The sequence below is a fragment of the Dictyostelium discoideum genome (genome assembly GCF_000004695.1).
Source record: "Dictyostelium discoideum AX4 chromosome 6 chromosome, whole genome shotgun sequence".
Lineage (NCBI taxonomy): Eukaryota > Evosea > Eumycetozoa > Dictyosteliales > Dictyosteliaceae > Dictyostelium > Dictyostelium discoideum.
Window position 1 is genome coordinate 3216271 of NC_007092.3, and position 22381 is coordinate 3238651.

Genomic DNA, 22381 nt, shown 5'->3' on the forward strand with positions numbered 1-22381 from the left:
AATTTAATGTCAAAGATTACACCAGAGAATTTGAAAATCATTAAAAGATTAATTAGAACCGCTGTTATAATCGTTAGACATTCTCAATTAAATAAAATGGATGCAAATAATATGGGTATCGTTTTCGGTCCAAACATTTTCAAATCTAGACCTGATTCACCAAACATATTCTCTGAAGCAAAATATTCAAATGAGAGTGTTTCATTTTTAATTTCAAATTATTTAAATGTATTTCCAGATTTAGAAATTCCAATTTTAGGTACTGAAACTAATACTGAAGAAAATGAATTATTAAATAATAATAATAATAATAATAATGTAATAATGCCAACAACAACAACAACAACAACATCAGCATCATCATCAATATTACCAACAGATTCAAGTAATAATAATGGTGGTGGTAGTGCATCATCACCTGTAACAAAATCAATACCATTGTCATCAATTGGTTCATCATCAACTTCACCAATAATATCACCATCATCGTCATCATCATCATCACCAATTGTTGGAACAAATTTAACAACAGGTTCAATTCATTCAACTTCACCAACACCATTTTCATTATTAGCAACAACGACATCAACAACAACAACGAATAGTAATAAAGTTAATTCAATTATAAATTCAACATCACAATCAAAATCACAACTTTTACCAATTCATCCATCACTTTTAGATACGAATCAAATGATTGAAAGAGTTGAAGGTAATCCATTATCACAAATGAAGAGAAAAGATTTTAGTATAACTCATCATTTATCAACTAAATTACAAAAAACAAAACATTTTAGAAAGGAAGAGATTTGGGATTGTTTTTTAATATTAAAAGTTAGTGGTAATTTAGTAAATGTAAAAAATTCAACAACAACAACAACAACATCAACATCAACATCAACATCAACATCAACATCAACATCAACATCATCAACAACTACAAATCAACCAAATTCAATAACACAATCAAATAGTGCAAGTAATAATAGTTTAATTAATAATGGAAAAATTAAAAAATCAACAACAAATTTAATTTCACAATCAAATTCACAATCATCATTACAATTAAACCAAACAAATAGTAATAATAATAATATTGTAACATTAACACCAGTTTATATTTTAATAACATCACAAAATGTATTCTTTTTTGATACAAGAATTTATAATATCCAATATATACTACCACATTCTAGATTAAAGGAAATATCAGTTGATGTTGTTAATAAAGGTTTATTTTCAATATTGGATGGTGAAAGTCATAAATTATCATTCTTTTTAGTACCAAGACCAAGAGTTATTGATTTATTAGTTAGATCATTAGAGAGAGGTAGAGCAATTGCAAAGTTGACAAATAAATCATTAGCATCATTACAATCTAGAAAGTTTCCATTATTAGAAAGTAATAGTGGTGCTGGTGGTACATCAAATTTTGGTAAATTACCAGAATCAAGACCAGTGTTTGAATCATTAGCACAAAATGGCTTCACAGAATTAGATGTTTGGGAAGGTACAGTTGATCTATTAGAGGTTGTAAAGAAATTTCATCATATTTTAATACCATCAGCTGATCAATCAAAATGTGTAGTTGAATTCCTTTTACCAGCGATACCAGAATTTAAAGGTATCTATAGAAAATCATATAAATTGGATAGTAAAACAACAGTTTATAAAATCATTTGCTTAATTTGTGAAAAGGCAAAACTTGAACCATCGAAATTCCTTTTACGTACATTGAAAGGTCGCACACTTTTTGATAATAAATCATTGGGTGATTTTGGTTTGGGTACATTATTTACAAGTTGGCAACTTCGTTTAATCGCATTGGAATCACCAGAGAGTACAGGTAATTTCGTGGTTGAATTCTTGATGCCAGATATACCAGAGTTTAAAGGAATGCAAAAGAAAGCCATTAAAGTAGATGCTTATCAACCATTGAAAAGAATAATGAAGGGTCTTTGTGATAAATTGAAAATTCCAAATCATCATTACTATCATTTGATCGGTCCAGAAGGTGAGGTATTGGGTGATAATGATGTACTCTCAAGTATTGGTTTAGGTATTAAATATAAAACTTGTAAGATGAAATTGGCTAAAAAGGTATTCCCCGTTGGTAAAAACCCCGAATTAGACACCCCAATGGTTAGATCACTAGTTATTGACAATATCATTGGTTTGGCATGGTCTAAAATCAAGGATAGACATAATGAAAGAATTCGTTTATATTGTAAACAAATGTTGGATTATATCGTTGATCAAACTTTTGTTGAAATTGCCAAAGCCGAGCTCGTACCAAAAAGAGTGGCAATGTTGGGTAAAAACTCACGTTACGAATTCTATCATGCCCTTTCACTTAAAGAAGAGGAGGATATGATCTTAATGGATATTCAAGGTTATAAAGAAACTGTCTATCAATCAAGATCCATCGTACCATCTGAGCCTGACTCTTCTCCAAACTATCCATTATATCGTCAAAAATTACCAACTATCAGAGGTGTTGGTCCAATCAATTCAATTAGAGATATTAAAGTTAACAGTGCTAAAAATAATTTCTTATCTGAACTTAAGGATAATAATAAACAACAACAGCAACAACAAATTGGTAACACTAACGATGAACATACAATAAAACCATCCCAAAGAATTAAATACATCGCTCCAACACCAGTTTTAAATAATCCAAATTCAATCGTTCAATTATTAGCTTTAAAACCTGGTGCTTCAAAATTGGTTGAACAATTAAAAAATAGAATGACAATTACAACAAGTAAAATTAATATTTTTGATGTTGAAGATTTAGTTCCAAAAAATAGTCCAGTTTTATCAAGAAAAAGTTATAAATTATAAATTAAAATTTTAAATAAATAAATAAATAAAAAATTATGTAAAACCAAAATAATAATAATAATAATAATAATAATAATTATTATTTATATATATTTTTTTCTACTATATTATTTTATTGTGACGATTTTAAAAAAGGATTATTGATAACAGGATTTATATTTTCTTTTTGATCATTATTTGAAAGAAAAGTTTTTCTTTTTTTTAAAAGTTCACCTTCATTTAATTGTAATTGATTTAATAATGAACCAGTGAAACTTGTTTGTGTATTATTATTATTACTAATATTATTATTTAATGGTTCATTTGATAAATTTCTTTTTAATTTACTTGAATTTTTAATAGGTGATGATAATTTACAGTTATTATTATTATTATTTGTATTTACAGTTTTTAATGGTGATTTTTTAATTATGTTAATATTACTACTATTATTATTAATATTATTATTATTATTATTACTATTATTATTTATTTCAGTTATCCAAGGATGATTTAAAGCTTGTTCAACAGTTAATCTTTTATCAGGATCAACAGTTAATAAACCTTTAACCAAATCAGCTGCACTACTTGAAATTAATGACTTTTCTAATTTTTCAACTCTATAATTTCCAGAAACAATTTTTTCAAAAAGTTGTGGTGTTGACATTTCTTCATCATCATCATCATCAAAAGGTGGTGTACCACATAAACTATAATAATAAATTAAGATTTTTTGTGTTAGTTTTAAAACTTTAATTATTATTTGTGTATTTTTTTATTTTTTATTATCAATTATAAATAAATATAATAATAATAATAATAATAATAATAATAATAATAATAATAATAATAATAATAATAATAATAATAATACATACACAATATATAAAATTGCACCTAATGACCAAGCATCACAAGATTTACCATAACCAACTGAATTAATATCTTTTGTAGGTGATTGACTACTACTACTACTATTAGTTCCATATTTATTTTTATGATGTAATGATAAAATTACTTCAGGAGCAACATATAACGGTGAACCACATAAAGTTTTGGCCAATTCTCCTTCATGAATGAATCTTGCTAAACCAAAATCAGTGATTTTAATCTTTAAATAATCATCACCATATGAATCAAATAAAATATTCTCTGGCTTTAAATCTCTATGTGCAATACCTTTACTATGAAGATATGAAACTGCATTTAAAATTTGTTTGAATATAAATTTCGATTGATTTTCATTTAATAATGGTTCATTAAATCCAATTTTATTATATAATTCACCACCATTTGCTCTGTTTTTTTTTTTTTTTTGTAAAATTTTTAAAAAAATTAAATATTAGTAATTTTAATTTATAATTTATAATTTATAATAATTTATAATAATTTATAATAATTACAATTCTAAAATAAAAAATAATTGTTGATCTTTTGTATAAAATATATCATAAATTTCAACAACATTTTCATGATTTATAAATTTTAAAATTTCAATTTCTCTATTTAATTGTGATTTAAATTTTGGAGTATGTGTATTAATTTTTGATAGATTTAAATGTTTAATTGCAACCCTTTTACCAGTATTTTTATTAACACCTTCATATACGACACTAAAATTACCAGATCCTAATTCCTTGATAAAATCATAATCTTTTAATATATCATCTTTAATATCTTTTCTTTCCCAAATATATTGTGCAGTACCACTATTATTTAAATTATTTGTTGATGATGATAATAATAATTGATTTGAATAATTTGATTTATAAAGAAATGAAATATCAATTTCTTTTGTTGATTTACCTAAACAAAGTTTATCACCATTTTTAAGTAATCTAGATTTACCTTTACCAATTAATTTACCATTTATAAATGTACCATTGGTACTTTGATCTTGAATCATTAATAAACCATAGTTAGTATTACCATTTTCGATTGCATCAGCTCTTGTTATTATACAATGTTTACCACTAACTATTAATTCTGGTACTACAATATTACATGTTTTACTTCTACCAATTGTAATATTTTCTTCAATTTTAATTTTAACATGAATATTACTTGATATCTCTTGATTCAATGATACTAATAATCCAATATCATTCTCATCAATTGGTGTTGAACTTAATTCTGATGGTGGTGTTGATTTATTTGGTGTTGATGGTATATAATTTGTTTGTGACATTTTATTATTATTACTATTATTATTACTATTATTATTATTATCTATTACAATTATTTTAATGTTAAAATAAATTAAATTAAAAAAAAAAAAAAAAAAAACAAAAATAATTAAAAAAAAAGTTATTTTGTAAATTGTGCCTTCTTATAAATTGTATAATTCCGCTAAAAAAAAAAATAAAAAAATAAAAAAGGCGCAAATTTTTTTTTTTTAATTTTTTATTATTAATTTCCATAAAAAAAAAAAATATATATAACCTCCACTGTTCGAGATTTATTAATGTTATTATTGGAAAAATAAAATTTTTAAAAATAATTATAATAATAATAAAAAATATAAAATTAAAAAATCTTTCCAATAATATAAATTTCTTGGCCAATTGAAAAATAAAAAAAAAAAAAAAATAAAAAAAATAAAAATAAATGATTAAAACTTAAGTTTCATTTGATATTTAATGAAATTAAAATTTGATGAAAATTTAAACAATTGATTAAAAAGGTGTTGGTTAATTTAAAATATTTTTTTTATTTTGTTAAAAATTCCTCCTTTAAAAAGTGGTTACAAAAATCATTCAACATCCATTTATATTGATTACTATGTTTTCTATGATTTCTAATTGTTGATTCTTTAATTGAAGTTTCATAAATTGCAAAATTTCTTTTAACAGTTTCACCATATGTAAATGTTTTATTATTTTCATTCTTATTATTATTATTATTATTATTATTTTGATTATTAACTGAAATTGAGGGTAATTTAAAAGTATACATTTTTCTAATGATTTTTGATTGAGGAGTATCAGAAACATCAATGATTTCTAAACAAATGAAACCATGATTTTGAGCAGCCAATTCTAAATCTATTGCAGGATCAGGTACAGAAACTATGGTAGTGAATAAACCAATATCAGGACGTAATAAACGTTTAACCGATTGTACCAAATCATCCATAGTTAAAGTATGAGTATGTCTTGCAACTCTTCTATTCTCTTGCATATTACTAACCACTAAATCATTGACTGGATCAGTTGGAAAATAAGGTGGTGCACTAATAATTAAATCATAATAACCATCAACTGATGGTGTATATGATTTACCTTGTTTTAATAATAATGGTATTGTAATTTCATTCTTTTCTAAATCAATACCATGAACATGTTTTAAAATAACATTATTAACACTATCATCATCCTTATTATCATTATTAGTGGGAATGATGAAATTATTTGGTTTAAAATCTTGAATTGCTGTATGAAATAAATAATTTCTATCAGTTATTGATTTACCTTGTTTAAAGATTGTATCTATATTAATTTTAGCTTGAGCTATTGCTGAATCATCGATATCAATTGAATTTATAATTGATTTTCTAAATCTTTGTCCCATCATGATACTTAGGACATTTGTACCTGTACCAATATCTAAAATATATTTTGGCCAATTTTCATTTCCTTCTTCCTCTTCATCATAGTTTATAATTTCATTATGATTTTTACCTTGGTTATAATCATATGGTGTATCTGGTTCTTCAAATACTAATTTATTTAATTGATTATTTTTACTATTTTCATTTCCTTTTAATAAATTATATGGTTTATATTTTGAAATACATGTATATCCTGCTACTAAAAGTGCACTTTTATTATTATTATTTTAAAAATTATTAATACATATAATAAAAAAAAAAATATTTAAAATATAATTTAGATACTTACTCTGTACCAACTTTTTGTCCAATACTAAGTTCTTGATTAATTATATACTCTTTAAAAACAAATTGCCCTTTGTTTCTTTTCTTTTTCTCGACTGGTGTTGGTGGTGTTGGTGTTGTTGTTTCGATTTCACTCATTTCTTTAAAAAAAAAAATAATGAAAAAAAAAAAAAAAATAATGAAAAAAATAAAATAAAAAATTAAAAAAAAAAAAAAAAAATCGAAAAATGCAAAGTTGCTTGGAAAATAAGAAATAATTTAAATTTACGATAATATGTACAAAAAAGGATTTATTTTTTTTATTTTTTATTTTTTTTTTTAATCTTATGTTGGATTTCAACAGAGAATTAATAATTGGTTTTTTTTCTTTGGCAATGTCGGGAAAAGTGATATTTTTTTTTTTTTTTTTTTTTGATTAAATGATTATTTTTAACTTTTTTTTTTTTTTTTTTTAATTATATTTTTAAACTTGATATTAATAATTTTGATAAATATTTATCAAATGTATTTAAAAATTTATTATCTTGAATTGCTTTTATTATTTTTGAGGAATCATTACTATTATAATTTGTATGATCTCTATAAATAGTTTCGTTATTTAAATTGTTTTTGTTTGAATTTAATAAACTTTGTTGTTCATAGGGTTGGGCCATTTTCCAAAAAAAAATTATTTATTTATTTTAAATTTTTTTTTATTTAAAAATTTATTTATTTTAAAAATTTTTTTAAAATTTTAAATTTTTTTTTAAATTATTTTTTTAATACTGGTAGAAAATTTTATTATTTTTTTATTTGAATAAATTTAGTAATTGAAGCCAAAGGTTTTTTTTTTTTTTTTTTTTTTTTTTTTTAAAAAATTAAAAAATATGTTTTAAAAAAATAAAAAAAAAAAATAAAAAAAAAAATTTAATTAAAATAGGTCCTCTCCATGAAGACTCTGGAATAATATATTATTAACCATGATGTGATTAAGAGACATGGGGTTTCTTTTCGACCACAGTGAAATTTTTATGAAAACTCATTTTGATTTGTTTTTTTTTTTTTTTAATTTTTTAATTTTTTTTTTTTTTTTTAATTTAATTTTTTAATTTATGGTTTTGATTATAATTCGCTGGTGTGGTGTAAATAGCAAAACATAAACACCATAAAATCTTTAAATAATATGTGAGATAATATAATGAATGATTAAAACATAGATGCACCAATAATTGTTGGTTAGTGGTTAAGCTGGTTGTGATATGCAGTTAATTAAAAAAAAAAATTATTAATTTAACAATATGTTATTTTTTTTTTTCTTTTTTTTTTTTTTACATAAATATGCACAAATTAATTTTCTTCAATTATTATTATTTATTTTAATGTCTGATAAGATATTATTAAAATAATTTTAAAATTTTAAATATCAGTTGATTATAATAAAAAAATATGTTTAAAAAAAAAAAAATATCAACTTTATGTAATATAACAGTAACCCTCCTTTTTTGTAATATCAAAATCGCAAGTAGTTCATAAAAAAAAAAAAATAATAACAATAAAAAAAAAATAACAATAAAAAATAAAAAAAAAAAAAAAATAACAATAAAAAAAAAATAAAAATAATAGATACAAATTTTTAGCAAACACTACATATACACACTTTTATAATTTTTTTATTTTTATTTATTATTATTATTATTATTATTTTTTTTTTTTTTTTTTTTTATGGTTTTTAAATAATAATAATATATTATTTAACAAATAAAATGAACTTTTAATATTATTTTGTATTTTTAAAAAAAAAACAAAATGTATCGTTTTATTAAAACTATTACTTTAATAATAATAATAATATTTTTATTTTCTATTAACCTTATAAAAAGTGATCAAAAAGGTAAGGAATTAATAAATTTGTATATAAAAAAAACAAAAAAAAAAAAAAAAAATATATATATTTATTCTAATATAATTAATTGTATTAAAAAAAAAAAAATATAGAAAAACCAAAATCTTTTAAATCAATTTATTCAAGTTATTTATTAAATAATAATAATAATAATAGTAATAATGAAAATTTAATTAAACAAACAAAAATTAAAAGTTCAATTAAAGAATTATCAGTTGGTATAATTGGAGCAGGCATTTGTGGATTATATTCAGCAATGATTTTACAAGATTTGGGTATAAATTATAAGATATTAGAAATTAGTAAAGAAAGAATCGGTGGTAGAATTTATTCACATAGATTCTCTGATCAAGTCAATGATTATTCTGAACTTGGTGCAATGAGAATACCAATTATTCCAATAATGGATAGACTAGTTTCAAATGAAAGTTGGTCATTATTTTCTAAACTTTTAAAATCAGGTCACCCAATTAAAACTTATCCATTCATATTATCATCAAATAATACTATAACTTATTTTAATGGTAAAAGAGTTTATTCAATTTTACCATCATCAACCAATAATGAAACTAAAAATCCAATGTCTGGTGATCCATTTGATTTTAGTGATTCAAAAAATGGTGGTAAAGGTGGTGGTATACCAGATGAGTATGCTCAAAAACCATATGGAGATTTAACAAAATCTTTAATAACACCATTTATTAAAAATTTAACAATTGATTTTGATAATGCTTTTAAAAGTATTTTAGAAATTGATAATTATTCAACTAGAGAATATTTAAAAAAGTTTGCTAATTTACCAAATTCTGTTGTATGTATATACGTATATATTTTTTTTTTTAAACACATATTAATTAATTTTTTTTTTTTTTTTTTTTTATTTTTTTTTTTTTTTTATAATTTTAAATAAAAGATTAATTATCTTGAAACATTATCAGGTAATACAGGTCAATATGAAAATTCATATGTTGAATCAATATTATCAACATTTGATTTTAGTGGTAAAGATTGGATTGGTATTGAAGGTGGTACTGATAATTTAATTAAATCAATTTCTAAAATTTTAAAGAATAAAATAGAAATGGGACAAGAGGTTATAAAAATTTCAAAATCATTAGATCATAATGGTGATATTAATGGTTTAATTGTTGATGTTTTAAATGATCATTCACCAACACCATCACCATCATCATCATCCTCCTCAACAACATCAACAATAAATAAAAATCAATTTAATTTTAAACATGTTATTTCAACAACAACATTATCAGCATTACAAAGAATTGATACAAGTGATTTAAATTTATCATTAAAACAAAGATTAGGTATTCGTTCACTTCATTATAGTGTTGCAATAAAAGTTGCAATTAAATTTAAATATCGTTGGTGGGAAGATTTTCAATTTATGAATGGTAAACCAATTAAAGGTGGTAGATCTTCAACTGATCTTCCAATTAGATCTATAGTTTATCCTTCTTATGGAATTGGTAAAAATTCAACTGGTGTTTTAATTGCAAGTTATGTTGGTGGTCAAGATGCACTTAGAGTAAATATTATTATACATACATACATACATACATACATACATACATACATACATACATACATACATACATACATACATACATACATACATACATACATACATACATACATATTTAAATCATAATTATTAATAGTTTTATTTAATAATAATAATAATAATAGCTTGGTAGTTTAGTTGGTTCAGTTGAAAAAGAAAAAAGATTAATAAGAATATGTTTAGAAAATCTTGCTGAAATTCATGATGTTGATGTAAATATCTTAAGAAAATTATATAAAACACATAAATGTATGCATTGGTCAAATGATGAAAATGTAACTATAAATTTATCTTTTTATGTATTTAGAAAAAAAAAAAAAAAATAATTAACATTATTTTATTGTTATTATTATTTAAAAGGCATCAGGAGCATATGGATTATATTGGCCATCACAATTTTTAGAATTTTATCCAAGTTTAACTAAACCATCAACAGATGGTAGATTTCATATCTCAGGTGAATCAACTAGTATTCATCATGCTTGGATTATTGGTGCTCTCAATAGTGCATATAGATCAGTTGATAGAATTTTAAGACAAGAAAACCTCTTACAATTAAGATCAAAATTAATTGAAAATTGGGGAACAATTGAAAAAGTTGAAGATCCTTCATTACCTTTAAATTGGTTTGAAAATGATAATTTCAATCGTAATTTATTTAAAAATAATAGTAATATTAATAATAATAATAATAATAATAATAATAATAATAATAATAATAATAATAATAATGAAAATTATATATTTAGTGATTTTAAACATTAAAAATAAACAATAAAAACCAGATTTGACTTTATCGAAAAACCAATTATATAATGTATTTTATTTAATTTATTCATTTATTAAGTCTTTTAGAGAGAATGTGGTTTAAATTTTTTATAGGACCAAGTAAATGCAGCACACCCATACGGTCATCTCTTTTTCAAGTCTGTCTATTTACTCAAAAACTCAGTTCAACAACTGGCACTTCAACTATAACACTCATTCAAAAATCAACGAGTCTCATGCCTAACCAGATAATAGTATACCAAATGTGGTTGAGAGGAAAACATCTAGTTTGGAATCTTGTAATGCAACTAGTGCTAAAAATAAAAAATTAAAAGTCAAGGTTTTACAAAAAAAAAAAAAAAAAAAAATAGAGCACGAAAATCTAGGGTAATTTTTTTTATTTTTCATATATTTTATAATATTAAAATAAGTTATTGGTTCCCACCTTAAAAAAATATCTAAAAATATAATAAAAAAATAAATTTTACACTTTTTGACTGGCATTGAGTTTTATTCGGTTGAAAAATGAAATTTTAATTTCGGTTAAAAACAGATTTGAAAAAAAAAATAAGATTCGAATCTTATTTTTTTTTTTGCGTGTTTCTAAAAAATGAATTCCTTCTTTTTTTTTTTATTTTTTTTTTATTTAAACTATATTCCCTACTTTTTTTTTTTTTTTTTATTATTTTATTATTTTGTTTTTTAAATTTCTTTTTTTATAAAAAAAAAAAAATGAAATATAAAATTAGATTATTAATATTTTATGTTTTTTCTTTATTTTGTTTTGTTAATTGTCAAACAAAATATAATATTATAAATGCCAATCCATCAGAAATAAATTTATATCCTTCACCAATTTCTCAATCTTCTTGTAGTTTTAAAATTATATTATTGGTTGTAAATGTCCTTGATCAAACAGGACCACCACCTTCTATTACAATTAATATTGATGAAAATAATCAAATAGAATCAAAACCAATTAATCAAAATGAAACATCTGCTTTATATTTTGAGATTTTCTCAAGAATGGATGGTTCTTATCCAATTAATGTAACAATACCAAATGATTCAAATTCTTTATTAATTAATTTTACATGTGATTGTAAGTGTTTTTTTAAAATTGAAATAAAAATAAAAATTAAAATAAAAATAAAAATAAAATAAATCAAATTTCTCACCGTCATTTTTTTTTTTTTTTTCAATAGATGCTGATGTTTCAAAACTATCAGTAAGTTTTATTGATGAATTATCATTTAATGAAGTTTCATTATTTTCAACAGTTTTCAAAATTAATGGATTACTTCGTCCATTATCATTTGAAAATAGTGATCCATCATTTTCAATCGTTCAATTACCAAATACAGATTTGTACAGAATTCAATTTTCTCATAGTTTTATTATTTTACAAACAACATCAAATTGGTTAGTTGAAACACCTTTTATGAATGGTCAAACCTTTTCATTCTATGTAACATATAAAAATGGTATTTATTAATATATTTATTTATTTATTTATTTATTTATTTATTTATTTATTTATTTATTAATTTATTTCAATTAACCAAATTGTACTTAATTCACTTTATTAATTTTTTTTTTTTTTTTAAAAAAAAGGGATATCACCAACAATTAATTTAGAAGAAATTATAGATTTAACATTTTATCCAGACCAATCAGCAGTAGTAACAATGCCTGTTGCTTATAGCCAGATTATAAAATTTAAACTTATAACCAATTTAACTACCACCACCAATCAACCATATTTTAATTTATATAATAATGGATTTAATTTAGCTGTTAGACCAATTTTAGGTAGTTTAGGTAACATAACTTACATTTCATCTTGTTACTATTCTTCAAGTACTAAACAACATTCATTATATCATCAAAATGGTCAACCAAGTTTTATTGGTGATATTCAATTTGATACAACTCAATCTTGTAAGTATATATTATTATAATTAATATTTTGACTATAAATAAATAATGATAGAAATAAAAAATTAATTTATTAATTATTTTTTTAATTTTTTAAAAAAAAAAAAAGATGATACGGGATCAACTGTTCAAGTTAGAGTTGAGCCAGTTATAATGGATAATAATAAAACTATAACATTTTATACTGGTAATCTTTTAAATCGTTTAAAATATGATTTTAAACCAATAACTTATTCATCTAATTCAGATTATGATACATTTAGTGATGGATTTCCATTTGGATTTATTAATGGTAATAATTTAAATTATAATTTAACATATTCAATTAAAACATTTAAAGATTTATATCCATCAATAGATATTCATGTTAGTACACTATCTGGTAGTTCATCAAGATCTATTATCCCATTTAATCAACTCGCTTTTAATCAAAGTGAATTACCAAATGTAGTTGATATACAATCAATTTATTTAGGTGAGTTTAAATTTTTAATTCAATTTAAAATTAAAGTTAATGGTTTATATCCAATAAATACAATTAAAATTAATATAAATGAACCATCAAGCCAAGAAATACAAACATTAGTTTTAAAACCAATAAATATAATTTCTGGTTCTTTATTTGACGGCATTTGGGAAACAATTCATGATGGTGTTAAATATGGAAAAGGAAATTTAAATAATCCACTTCAAATTTTTTCATTCTCTGGTATGTCAAAAATTTTAAATATCCAAGATCCATTTTCAATTGAATCGCCAACAAAAACTTTTGAATTACCATTTATAAAATTAAATAATAATCGTAAGTATTTTATTTATTAAATAATATTTATAATAATAATAATTTATTAATTTTTTATAATTTTTTTTTTTTTTTTTTTTTAAAGAAAATAATATTTTAAAGGATTTAGTTAATGTTACATTTTTATATGATACAATTGATGTTACAAATCAAGTTGGTTCAAATATTTTATATTTCAATTTTACAAATTCTGATAATTATAAGAATTTACCAATTGCATTTAGTTTAATTGATGCAAAAACTTTAAGTGATAATAATTTCGATTTATCTTTAAATTCAGATAATGATAAATTATCTGATAATTGGGTATTTGCTGAATGGGTAAATAATAGATTTCAAGTTAAATTTAAAATACCTTCAAATACAATGCCTGGTATTATAAATTATTTTTTAGTATTTACAAAGGAAATTAAAGTATTTAGTTCATCATTACCACAATCTTCTCAATTAAATATAGTTTCAAATAGTATGTATAAATATAAATAAAATTTATAATAATAAAGTATCTAAAAATATTAATACTAAAATTTTATTATTAATTTTTTTAGATATTGATATATATGGTCCAATATTTAGTAAAATTATAAAGAATCCACCAAATTTAGAATCAGATTCATTAGGTTGGTTAATAACTATTGAAGATAGTATTAATGGATTTAGAGATGGTTATATTACAGTTAGAGGTGTAGTAGATTCTTCACTTTATAATTTTACAATTGATCCAACAAAATCAATTAGTGGAGATAAATGGAGTGGTGACTATGAAATCTATATTAAAGAGAATCAGGTACGATGCGTTCCACAATCATATGAAATTGTAGAGGTTGTATTATTTGATACTTTTAATAATAAAGCATCATATATTAAATTTACAGAGAATAATTTAGAGAATACAAAATTCAATCCATTTATAAATTATTTAAATGATATTACCATTGTAACAGTATCACCACCAAGTTTAATTTGTAATAGTGCTGTTGATTATACAGCACCAATAATAACATCATTTACAAGTAGTGTTGAAAGTTTAGATGTCGGTTCATTGAATGGTAGAAGTGTGACATTTGAATTTGAATGTCAAGATAATGAAAGTGGTATTAGATTAAACCAATTCCCGATTATTTATTTAACTACATTGAATTTAGAAATTCATAAATGTATTTCAACAAATTCAACACCATTTCAAACAAATACAAAATTCACATGTACAACCACTGTATCACTTGGATTTGGGTTCCCTTCAGAGATTATTATTTCAGTTTATGGGTTAATTAATAATGGTGGTTATTATGGAGGTTATTCAACTCTATCATTAAAAGAATTAGGATTTGATTATTACATTAAAACTATTACTCAATTTACAGAGGATCAACCAATTATTCAATCAACTAATACTATTACAAACCAAGGTGGTAAATTAATGATTTATGGTAGAAAATTAAATTGTGATGGTTCAGGTTCAGTAAATGTACTTTTAAAATATTTAGATGATGGTTTAGATAACTTCATTTCATTTACACCAAAAACAATATATGATAGTTTTATTTTAATTGAAAATATTAGACCAACAAATCAATCATTTATAATTAAAATTTCAAATTCATTAATTGAATCAAATGAATTTAAAGTTACACCAATTTTATTTTATTTTAATATTCCAATTGAACCAACCAATTCACCAACTGAAACACCTACACCTACAACAACAACAACACCAACACCAACACCAACCACTTCATTATTACCAACAGTTAGTCCAATACCAACTAATCCACCACAAAAATGTCAAGGTAATCCAGAATGTGGTGGACCAAATCAAGGTACTTGTAAAGATGGTGGATGTGTTTGTTTTTCACCATTCATCGGTTTAACTTGTACTTCACAAGTGATAGTTGTTCCACCACCAACTATTAACACTACTGATCCTTCAACTGAAGTTACAATACCACCACCAAATAATGAAAATATTATATTTAAATCATTAATATCACTAGTATCATTAAGAGAATTAGATTTTAATGGAAAAGAAATTCAAGTATTCAATTTTGAAAAATGGATTTATACACCACTTGGTAATAATAAATATTTATATGAAACATCAATTTCAAATGAAATAACTACAAATATCATTACAACAATAGAATGGTTTAATAGTAGTGAAATTATTGAATTTGCAAATCAAAAACTTGAAATGAATCCATCATCAGTTAAATACACTATTGAAATTAGTAAATACTCATTTAAATCATCATTAAATACATTACAATTAGTAATGTCTGCTAAATTAACTAGTAATACTCAAGATGATGATATTTGTTCATCAAAGCAATTTGGTAATACAACCAATGGTGATGATTCAAATTTCTTAAAGATTCAAGTTGATAATTATTCAGTATATGGTAGATTTATTAAACGTGCTATTATAGATGAAAAAGTACAATCAATTGAAAATTTACAATTAGATCAATCAATGAATCCAATCTCAAAATCATATTCAACTCAAAGTTTTATTGGTATTACAATTCCACAATATTTAAATTCTCTTATAATCGATCCTGATTTTTCAATATTAGTCGATCAAAAAGCTGCATCAACTAATTCTGAAAATTCAATTTGTTCAAATAATAATAATTCCTCTTCTTTATCAGGTGGTCAAATCGCTGGTATTGTTATTGGTAGTGTTGCTTTCTTAGCTGTTTTAATCACTTGTGTCATTTATTATTTTCATAAAAAAAAAGAGAGTCTATTATTAAAAAAATCTTTCAATTTGAAAAATAATTAAAAAGTTGTAATATTTATGGAAATCTTTTTTCTAAGATTTAAAAAAAAAAAAAAAAAAAAAAAAAAAAAAAAAAAAAAAAAAAAAAAAAAATTCTGAAATAATAAATAAATATTTATTTGAAAATTTTTTTTTTACAAGTGGTTATATAAACAAATTAATTTTGGTGTGGTAAACACAAAATAAAAATAAATTTAAATTAAATAATAAAAACACCATAAAAACAGTGTTATTTTTTATTTATTTTAAAATAAATTTATGTGATTCTTTTTTTTTAATCCAGCAAAACGTCAACGGAGGTATCTCAATCAATCACTATTTTCTAAATATTAATTTTTTATTATTAAACCATTATATTGAATTAATTAGAATAAAAAAATAAAATAAAAAAATAAAATAAAAAATAAAATAAAATGATAAAAAAAAAAAAAAAAAAAAAGAAATTAAACAAAAATTAAAGAAAATTATTTCGAAATTGTTTTAAACAATCATACAGTTTAAAATTAAATAAATTGTTTTAAACCACCACTTTTTTAAAACATATGAAAATAAATAAGAAATAATAATAAAAAGATAAAAAAAGAATTTTTTTTTTTTTTTTTAATATTATATATTCTTGTTGTCAGTATTGTTACTATAATTAATCCCATGGGTTTTTTATTATTATTATTTTTAATTCTTTTATATTTGAGATTATTATTAATTAAATAACTTTAAGTTTTTTTTTATTTTTCTATGCACAAAATTACCATATTAATTTCGGCAGCCATATTAATTTCAGCCTAAAATAGTTTATCTGTTCTTGACAAAATTAATATGGCTGCTGAAATTAATATGGTAATTTTGGGCATAGAAAAATAAAAAAAACTATCAGACATAAGTCCCATGCCAAAATTATCATATTAATTTCAGCAGCCATATTAATTTTGGCATGGGACATATATTAAATATGATTTTTTTTTAGATCATATAAAATAAAAAAAAGTATATAAAAAAAAAAAAAAAAAAAAAAAAAAACTTTTTGTTTAAACACTAAATGATCATTAGTTTTTTAAATATTTATTCTATTAAATAATAAACTGGTTATATACTATCAAATTTTTTTTTTTTAACGATACATAAATAATAAATAACTATAATATCAAATAAAAAAAATTTAATGATGCATTGGGTAATATCGAAAAAAATTTAAACAAAGATGCATTGAATTGGGAAGAAAAATTAACTATTAGTGATTCAGATAGTAGTGACAGTGATCCAGATACACCAATACAGGGACTTATACCAGAAAATTAACCAAAAACCACAAAAACAGTTAAACCAGTTGCAAATTAATAAACAAATAAATAAAAAAAAAATAAATAAATAAATAAATAAAATAAAAAAAAAAAAAAAAATAAAAAAAATACAAATAACATACTAATAAATATTATTTAACGAAGTTACTATCTCTTCCACAAAATATAAACGTAGATTTGAAAATTTCAATGAAAATGATGGTTGCTTAAAAGAGTTAATAGAAAAAGAAATTATAATTCAAAAAAATAGAAAGATTAATTTATTGGATATTGAATTCAAACAGTATTTTAAAATACCCTGATAAATAATTAGGATACATAAATACATTTAAGCCTAAGGAAATAAATAGAAGGTAGTTTGGTCAGTGGATGAAATAATAGAACAAGAAATTAAAAATATTATGACCAATTATAATAAAAAATGATTTTTAAATAAAAAATTAAAATAAACTAACTATTTAAAGTTTGTATTTTTATTTGTAGCTTTTTTTTGAATTGGATAACGCAATTATTAGTTGCTTCTCCTTGAGATGCTAGATCTTATTTTATTTGTAGTTTTTTACAGATAAAAGAGGGGTTAGTTTACTTTTTTTTTTTTTTTTTTTTTTTTTTTTTTTTTTTTTTTTGGGTTCAAATTTTGAATTGTATTATTACTTTTGATTAAAACATCTTTTTTGTCCAAATTTTTTATTATATCATCAGCTTCATGATTGATGTTAATGACATATTTGAATTGTTTTTTTTTTATTTGAGTTTTATCCACAATTTCACTTATTTTTTGTAGGCATTTGTGTTGCTTAATATTTGTGGTGTTGTTTGTAATTTTCATCTTATTTTCTTTCTATTTTTATTTAACTTAACCCAGAATTTTAACTTTTTTAAGTTAATCAGAAAATTTCCTTAAGTTCCCAGGTTTTTTTTTTTTTTTTTTTTTTTTTTTTATTTGTAGCCAAATTGATGTAAATTTTTAAAATTTCATCAAAAATGCCTGGATGGCTCAGTAGGCAGAGCGAGCGGCTGTTAACCGCTAGGTCCATGGTTCGATCCCATGTCTAGGCGATACTTTTCTATGAGAATAGAATTAGATCGCAGGTTCAATTCTATCATTGGAATGGAAAAAAATATTATTTATTAAATAAAAGTATTTATAATTGCTTATTTCCTTTAATGGATAAACTGTGATTTATTAATTTTTATAATTAGAAAAAAAAAAAAAAAAAAAGAAAGGTTTTTAAAACAGTTTAAAACTTGTAATTTAATAAATTTATTTATTTATTTATTTAATGTTATGATTTCAAATCAAGTAATTAGTAACACTGAAATTACTAATTATAACGATTTGCATGACCATAACCTTTATTATGACCAGCAGTAAAAGTTTTTAAAGTATAAATATACTTTTTTAAATGTGAATGATTTGGATATTGTTGTTCAAGTTTAGTTGAATATTTGTCTACTTTAATAATATATTTATTTAATAGACCAACACAATATTTTAAAGCTAAGTCAATTGAACCAAGTTGAATTGCTCTAACTTTAACAAAGTTTGTTAATAAAATTTCATTGATTTCCATTTTGAATGAACCACAATCATTGATCATTAAATTACAAAGTTCAAAATATTTAAAGAATTTTTTGAAATTTTTTGATTCTCTAATTTCATTCTCAACATATAAAGTTGAAGTACAAGAGGAAGCAGTAATTGTCATACCGAAATCACCATGTCTTGAATTGAAATAATCTTCAATGGAAAGTGATGAATTTAATGATTTATATTTATTGGTTTTAATGGCACTTCTACTCCAATATTCAAAATCTCTAATTAATAAATCAACAGATTCTTTAACACCAACTCTATAGTATTCATCAAATAATCTCCAAATTTCACGACCAAATGGATCATGACTCTTACTTGATCTATCCATTAAATTATCCACATAATCCTCTTCATAATTACGTGATTCATATATGTAATCATCTAAAATGAAAAGAAAATCCAACAATTTTGAATTTACCATATATTCATCCTTTTCACCCAATGGAAAATTCAAAGCAGCAATTTTACCAATTTCATTCTTTTTTACATAATTCACAGCATTTTCATAGTTTTGAAAAAATTGTTTAACATATTCCATTTCTTGATTTTCAAAATCTTTATCAAATGGACTACTTTTAAAATCCCAAGGAAGAGTATACTTTGGAATTCTAATTTCTTGATCCAAAAATTGATTTTTATCCCAAGTAAATTTTATATCATAATCCATTTTTTTAAATTTTTTTTTTTTTTTTTTTAATAATTTTTATTTATGATTCAAAATTTTGGAAATATTTGATCAATTTAAATATAAAAAAAAAATGATAAAAAAAAAAAAAAATAATAAAAAAAAAAAAAAAATAATAATTAAAAAAAAAAATTATTCTCTTAATTTGGAAATAAAAACAGTTTGATCCCTAATTTATTATAAAAAATTTAAAATAAACTAAAATATATTCAAACTTTTTAATATTTGTTCAACTGATGAAGATAAACTTCTTTGTTAACTACATCAGTAGAACAAATATTAAAAAGTTTGAATATTATTTAATTTATTTTAAATTAATATTCAAACTTTTTAATATTTGTTCAACTGATGTAGTTAACAAAGAAGATAAAATTAATTAATTGAATGTTTTTATTTTGGAAATGGTCTTTTTATCCACGTAATAAACTGTTAATTAAAAAATAACAATCAGATTATAAAAAAAAAAAAATTATATTTTTAACAGATTTACCCTCAAAATATCAAAGGGGTTTTTTTTTTTTTAATTTTCCAAAAAAAAAAAAAAAAAAAAAAAAAACCAGTTGTGTTTTTTTAGGGCTTTATAAAAACAATTTTTTTTTTTTTTTTTTTTTTTTTTTTTTTATTATATTAATTTTTTTTTTTTTGGAATGATATAATTTAAAGAAAATGATTTTATTAACACTTTTATATTTAATTATTTTTTATATTATAATAGATTTTATAAAAAAAAATTATAAAACAAAAAATCAATTACCATCACCATTAGGAATTGCATTACCAATTATTGGTCATTTACATTTATTACGTACCGATCCATATAAAACATTAGCTAAAGCATCGAAAAAAACAGAACATGGTATTTTAAAATGTTGGAATGGTGAGCATTTAATGGTTGTAGTTGATAATCCATCAATAATTAAACAAATGTATGTAAATACAAATAATTTTACAGATAGACCACAAACCAAAGTATTTGAAATCATTTCAAGAAATTATAAAAATAGTGGTTTTGCAAATGGTGAAAAATGGAAACATCTCAGAGGTTTATATGCACCAAGTTTTACAAAAATTAAATCAAGACCACATGAAAATATAATTTTAAAATATGTAAATTTTGAAATTAAATCTTTAAAAAATCATGCAATTACAAATTCAATTGTAAGTTTGACCCCCCCCCCCCTTTTTTTTATTTATTTTTAAATTTTAATTAATAAATCATTATTAACTTTTTCTTTTTTATTTTCTATTAATAATAAAATAAATAGTATAATCCATTTTTAATTGAAAATATTAATTCATTTGGTACAAAAGTTATTACAGAAATTATATTTGGTAGAGAGTTTAGTGAAAATGAAGTTTACTCATTAATTGGACCAATGAATAAATTATTTGGTATATTGGATACACCATTTCCATCAGAGAGTATATCATTTTTAAAACCATTTTATAGAAGATCTTATAAAGAATGTGATAAACAATGTGAAGAATTATTTAAATTGGTTGAAAAAGTTTATGATGATCATTTATTGAATCTAGACAAAGACAACCCAAAAGATGTAATGGATGTAATGATTGTTGAAACTGATTTCAAAGAAAAGGATCATGTAATTTGTATATGTTGTGATTTATTAATGGGTACAAAAGATACATTCAATACAATTGTTTTATGGTTTTTTGTATTAATGATAAATTATCAAGATGTGCAATTGAAGGGATATCAAGAGATAATCAAGGTTTTGGAATGCACAGGTCGAGATCATGTAACAATTGAAGATATCGATAAATTACCATACATTGATGGAATTATTAAAGAAATCTCAAGAATTCATCCAGCAGGTCCTTTATCAGTACCAAGAACTGCAATCAATGATATAATGATCAATGGTTATTTCATTCCAAAAGGTTGTCATGTTTTTCAAAATACTTATGGTGCAGTTTATAATTATATGAAAGAATCTGATGAACCTTGTAAAATGAAACCAGAAAGATGGATTGAAAATGAAAAATTAAGAAAAGATGGTAAATTAGACCCAACTAATGATTTAGCATTGATTTCATTACCTTTTTCAAGCGGAATTAGAAATTGTCCTGGTGTTGGTTTTGCAGAGTATGAATTATTCTTATTATTTTCAAATATCATTTTAAATTTTCATTTATCAAGTCCAAATAATCTAAAACTCAATGAAAGTGGTCATTTTGGTCTTACAATGAAACCATTTCCATTTTTAGTTGATTTAAAATTAAGATAATAATTTATTATTATTATTATTATTATTATTATTATTATTATTATTATTATTATTATTATTTTTATTTTTATTTTTATTTT

At 21.8% G+C, this 22381-nt stretch overlaps 8 protein-coding genes and 1 non-coding gene across 9 annotated transcripts in view; 5 read left to right on the plus strand and 4 right to left on the minus strand.

The window, feature by feature from the left end:
* gacE (RhoGAP domain-containing protein) overlaps positions 1 to 2847 on the plus strand; it is a gene marked incomplete at both ends in the record, with an annotated part of 3741 nt that extends 894 nt beyond the window's left edge. The window contains one exon of the mRNA XM_629076.1: positions 1 to 2847. This exon is cut by the window's left edge and continues 155 nt beyond it. Coding sequence (XP_629078.1) covers positions 1 to 2847 — 2847 coding nt within the window.
* Positions 2848 to 2959: 112 nt separating this feature from the next.
* On the minus strand, positions 2960 to 5014 carry fhkA (FHA domain-containing protein; the record flags this gene model as incomplete). Its single annotated transcript, XM_629077.1, has 3 exons — positions 2960 to 3536; positions 3705 to 4124; positions 4230 to 5014. The coding sequence occupies 3 exons, from the start codon at positions 5012 to 5014 to the stop codon at positions 2960 to 2962; spliced, it is 1782 nt and encodes a 593-aa protein (XP_629079.1).
* A 521-nt stretch (positions 5015 to 5535) lies between these two features.
* Positions 5536 to 6859, minus strand: DDB_G0293658 (hypothetical protein; the record flags this gene model as incomplete). Its single annotated transcript, XM_629078.1, has 2 exons — positions 5536 to 6646; positions 6726 to 6859. 2 exons carry the CDS (start codon positions 6857 to 6859, stop codon positions 5536 to 5538), a joined length of 1245 nt encoding a protein of 414 aa, XP_629080.1.
* A 317-nt stretch (positions 6860 to 7176) lies between these two features.
* Positions 7177 to 7374, minus strand: DDB_G0293660 (hypothetical protein; the record flags this gene model as incomplete). Its single annotated transcript, XM_629079.1, has 1 exon — positions 7177 to 7374. The coding sequence occupies one exon, from the start codon at positions 7372 to 7374 to the stop codon at positions 7177 to 7179; it is 198 nt and encodes a 65-aa protein (XP_629081.1).
* A 1132-nt stretch (positions 7375 to 8506) lies between these two features.
* Positions 8507 to 10950, plus strand: DDB_G0293662 (hypothetical protein; the record flags this gene model as incomplete). The annotated part of the gene is made up of 5 exons (XM_629080.1): positions 8507 to 8591; positions 8696 to 9426; positions 9517 to 10149; positions 10311 to 10484; positions 10546 to 10950. The coding sequence occupies 5 exons, from the start codon at positions 8507 to 8509 to the stop codon at positions 10948 to 10950; spliced, it is 2028 nt and encodes a 675-aa protein (XP_629082.1).
* A 735-nt stretch (positions 10951 to 11685) lies between these two features.
* Positions 11686 to 16475, plus strand: DDB_G0293664 (hypothetical protein; the record flags this gene model as incomplete). The annotated part of the gene is made up of 6 exons (XM_629081.1): positions 11686 to 12055; positions 12159 to 12437; positions 12568 to 12894; positions 13001 to 13693; positions 13779 to 14159; positions 14242 to 16475. 6 exons carry the CDS (start codon positions 11686 to 11688, stop codon positions 16473 to 16475), a joined length of 4284 nt encoding a protein of 1427 aa, XP_629083.1.
* A 2281-nt stretch (positions 16476 to 18756) lies between these two features.
* tRNA-Asn-GUU-18 lies at positions 18757 to 18829 on the plus strand. The gene has a single exon. It is a non-coding gene; the product is annotated as a tRNA-Asn (tRNA).
* Positions 18830 to 19095: 266 nt separating this feature from the next.
* On the minus strand, positions 19096 to 20034 carry DDB_G0293666 (terpenoid synthase domain-containing protein; the record flags this gene model as incomplete). The annotated part of the gene is made up of 1 exon (XM_629082.1): positions 19096 to 20034. One exon carries the CDS (start codon positions 20032 to 20034, stop codon positions 19096 to 19098), a length of 939 nt encoding a protein of 312 aa, XP_629084.1.
* Positions 20035 to 20718: 684 nt separating this feature from the next.
* CYP521A1 (cytochrome P450 family protein) lies at positions 20719 to 22301 on the plus strand (the record flags this gene model as incomplete). The annotated part of the gene is made up of 2 exons (XM_001134489.1): positions 20719 to 21210; positions 21318 to 22301. The coding sequence occupies 2 exons, from the start codon at positions 20719 to 20721 to the stop codon at positions 22299 to 22301; spliced, it is 1476 nt and encodes a 491-aa protein (XP_001134489.1).
* Positions 22302 to 22381: the final 80 nt, after the last annotated feature.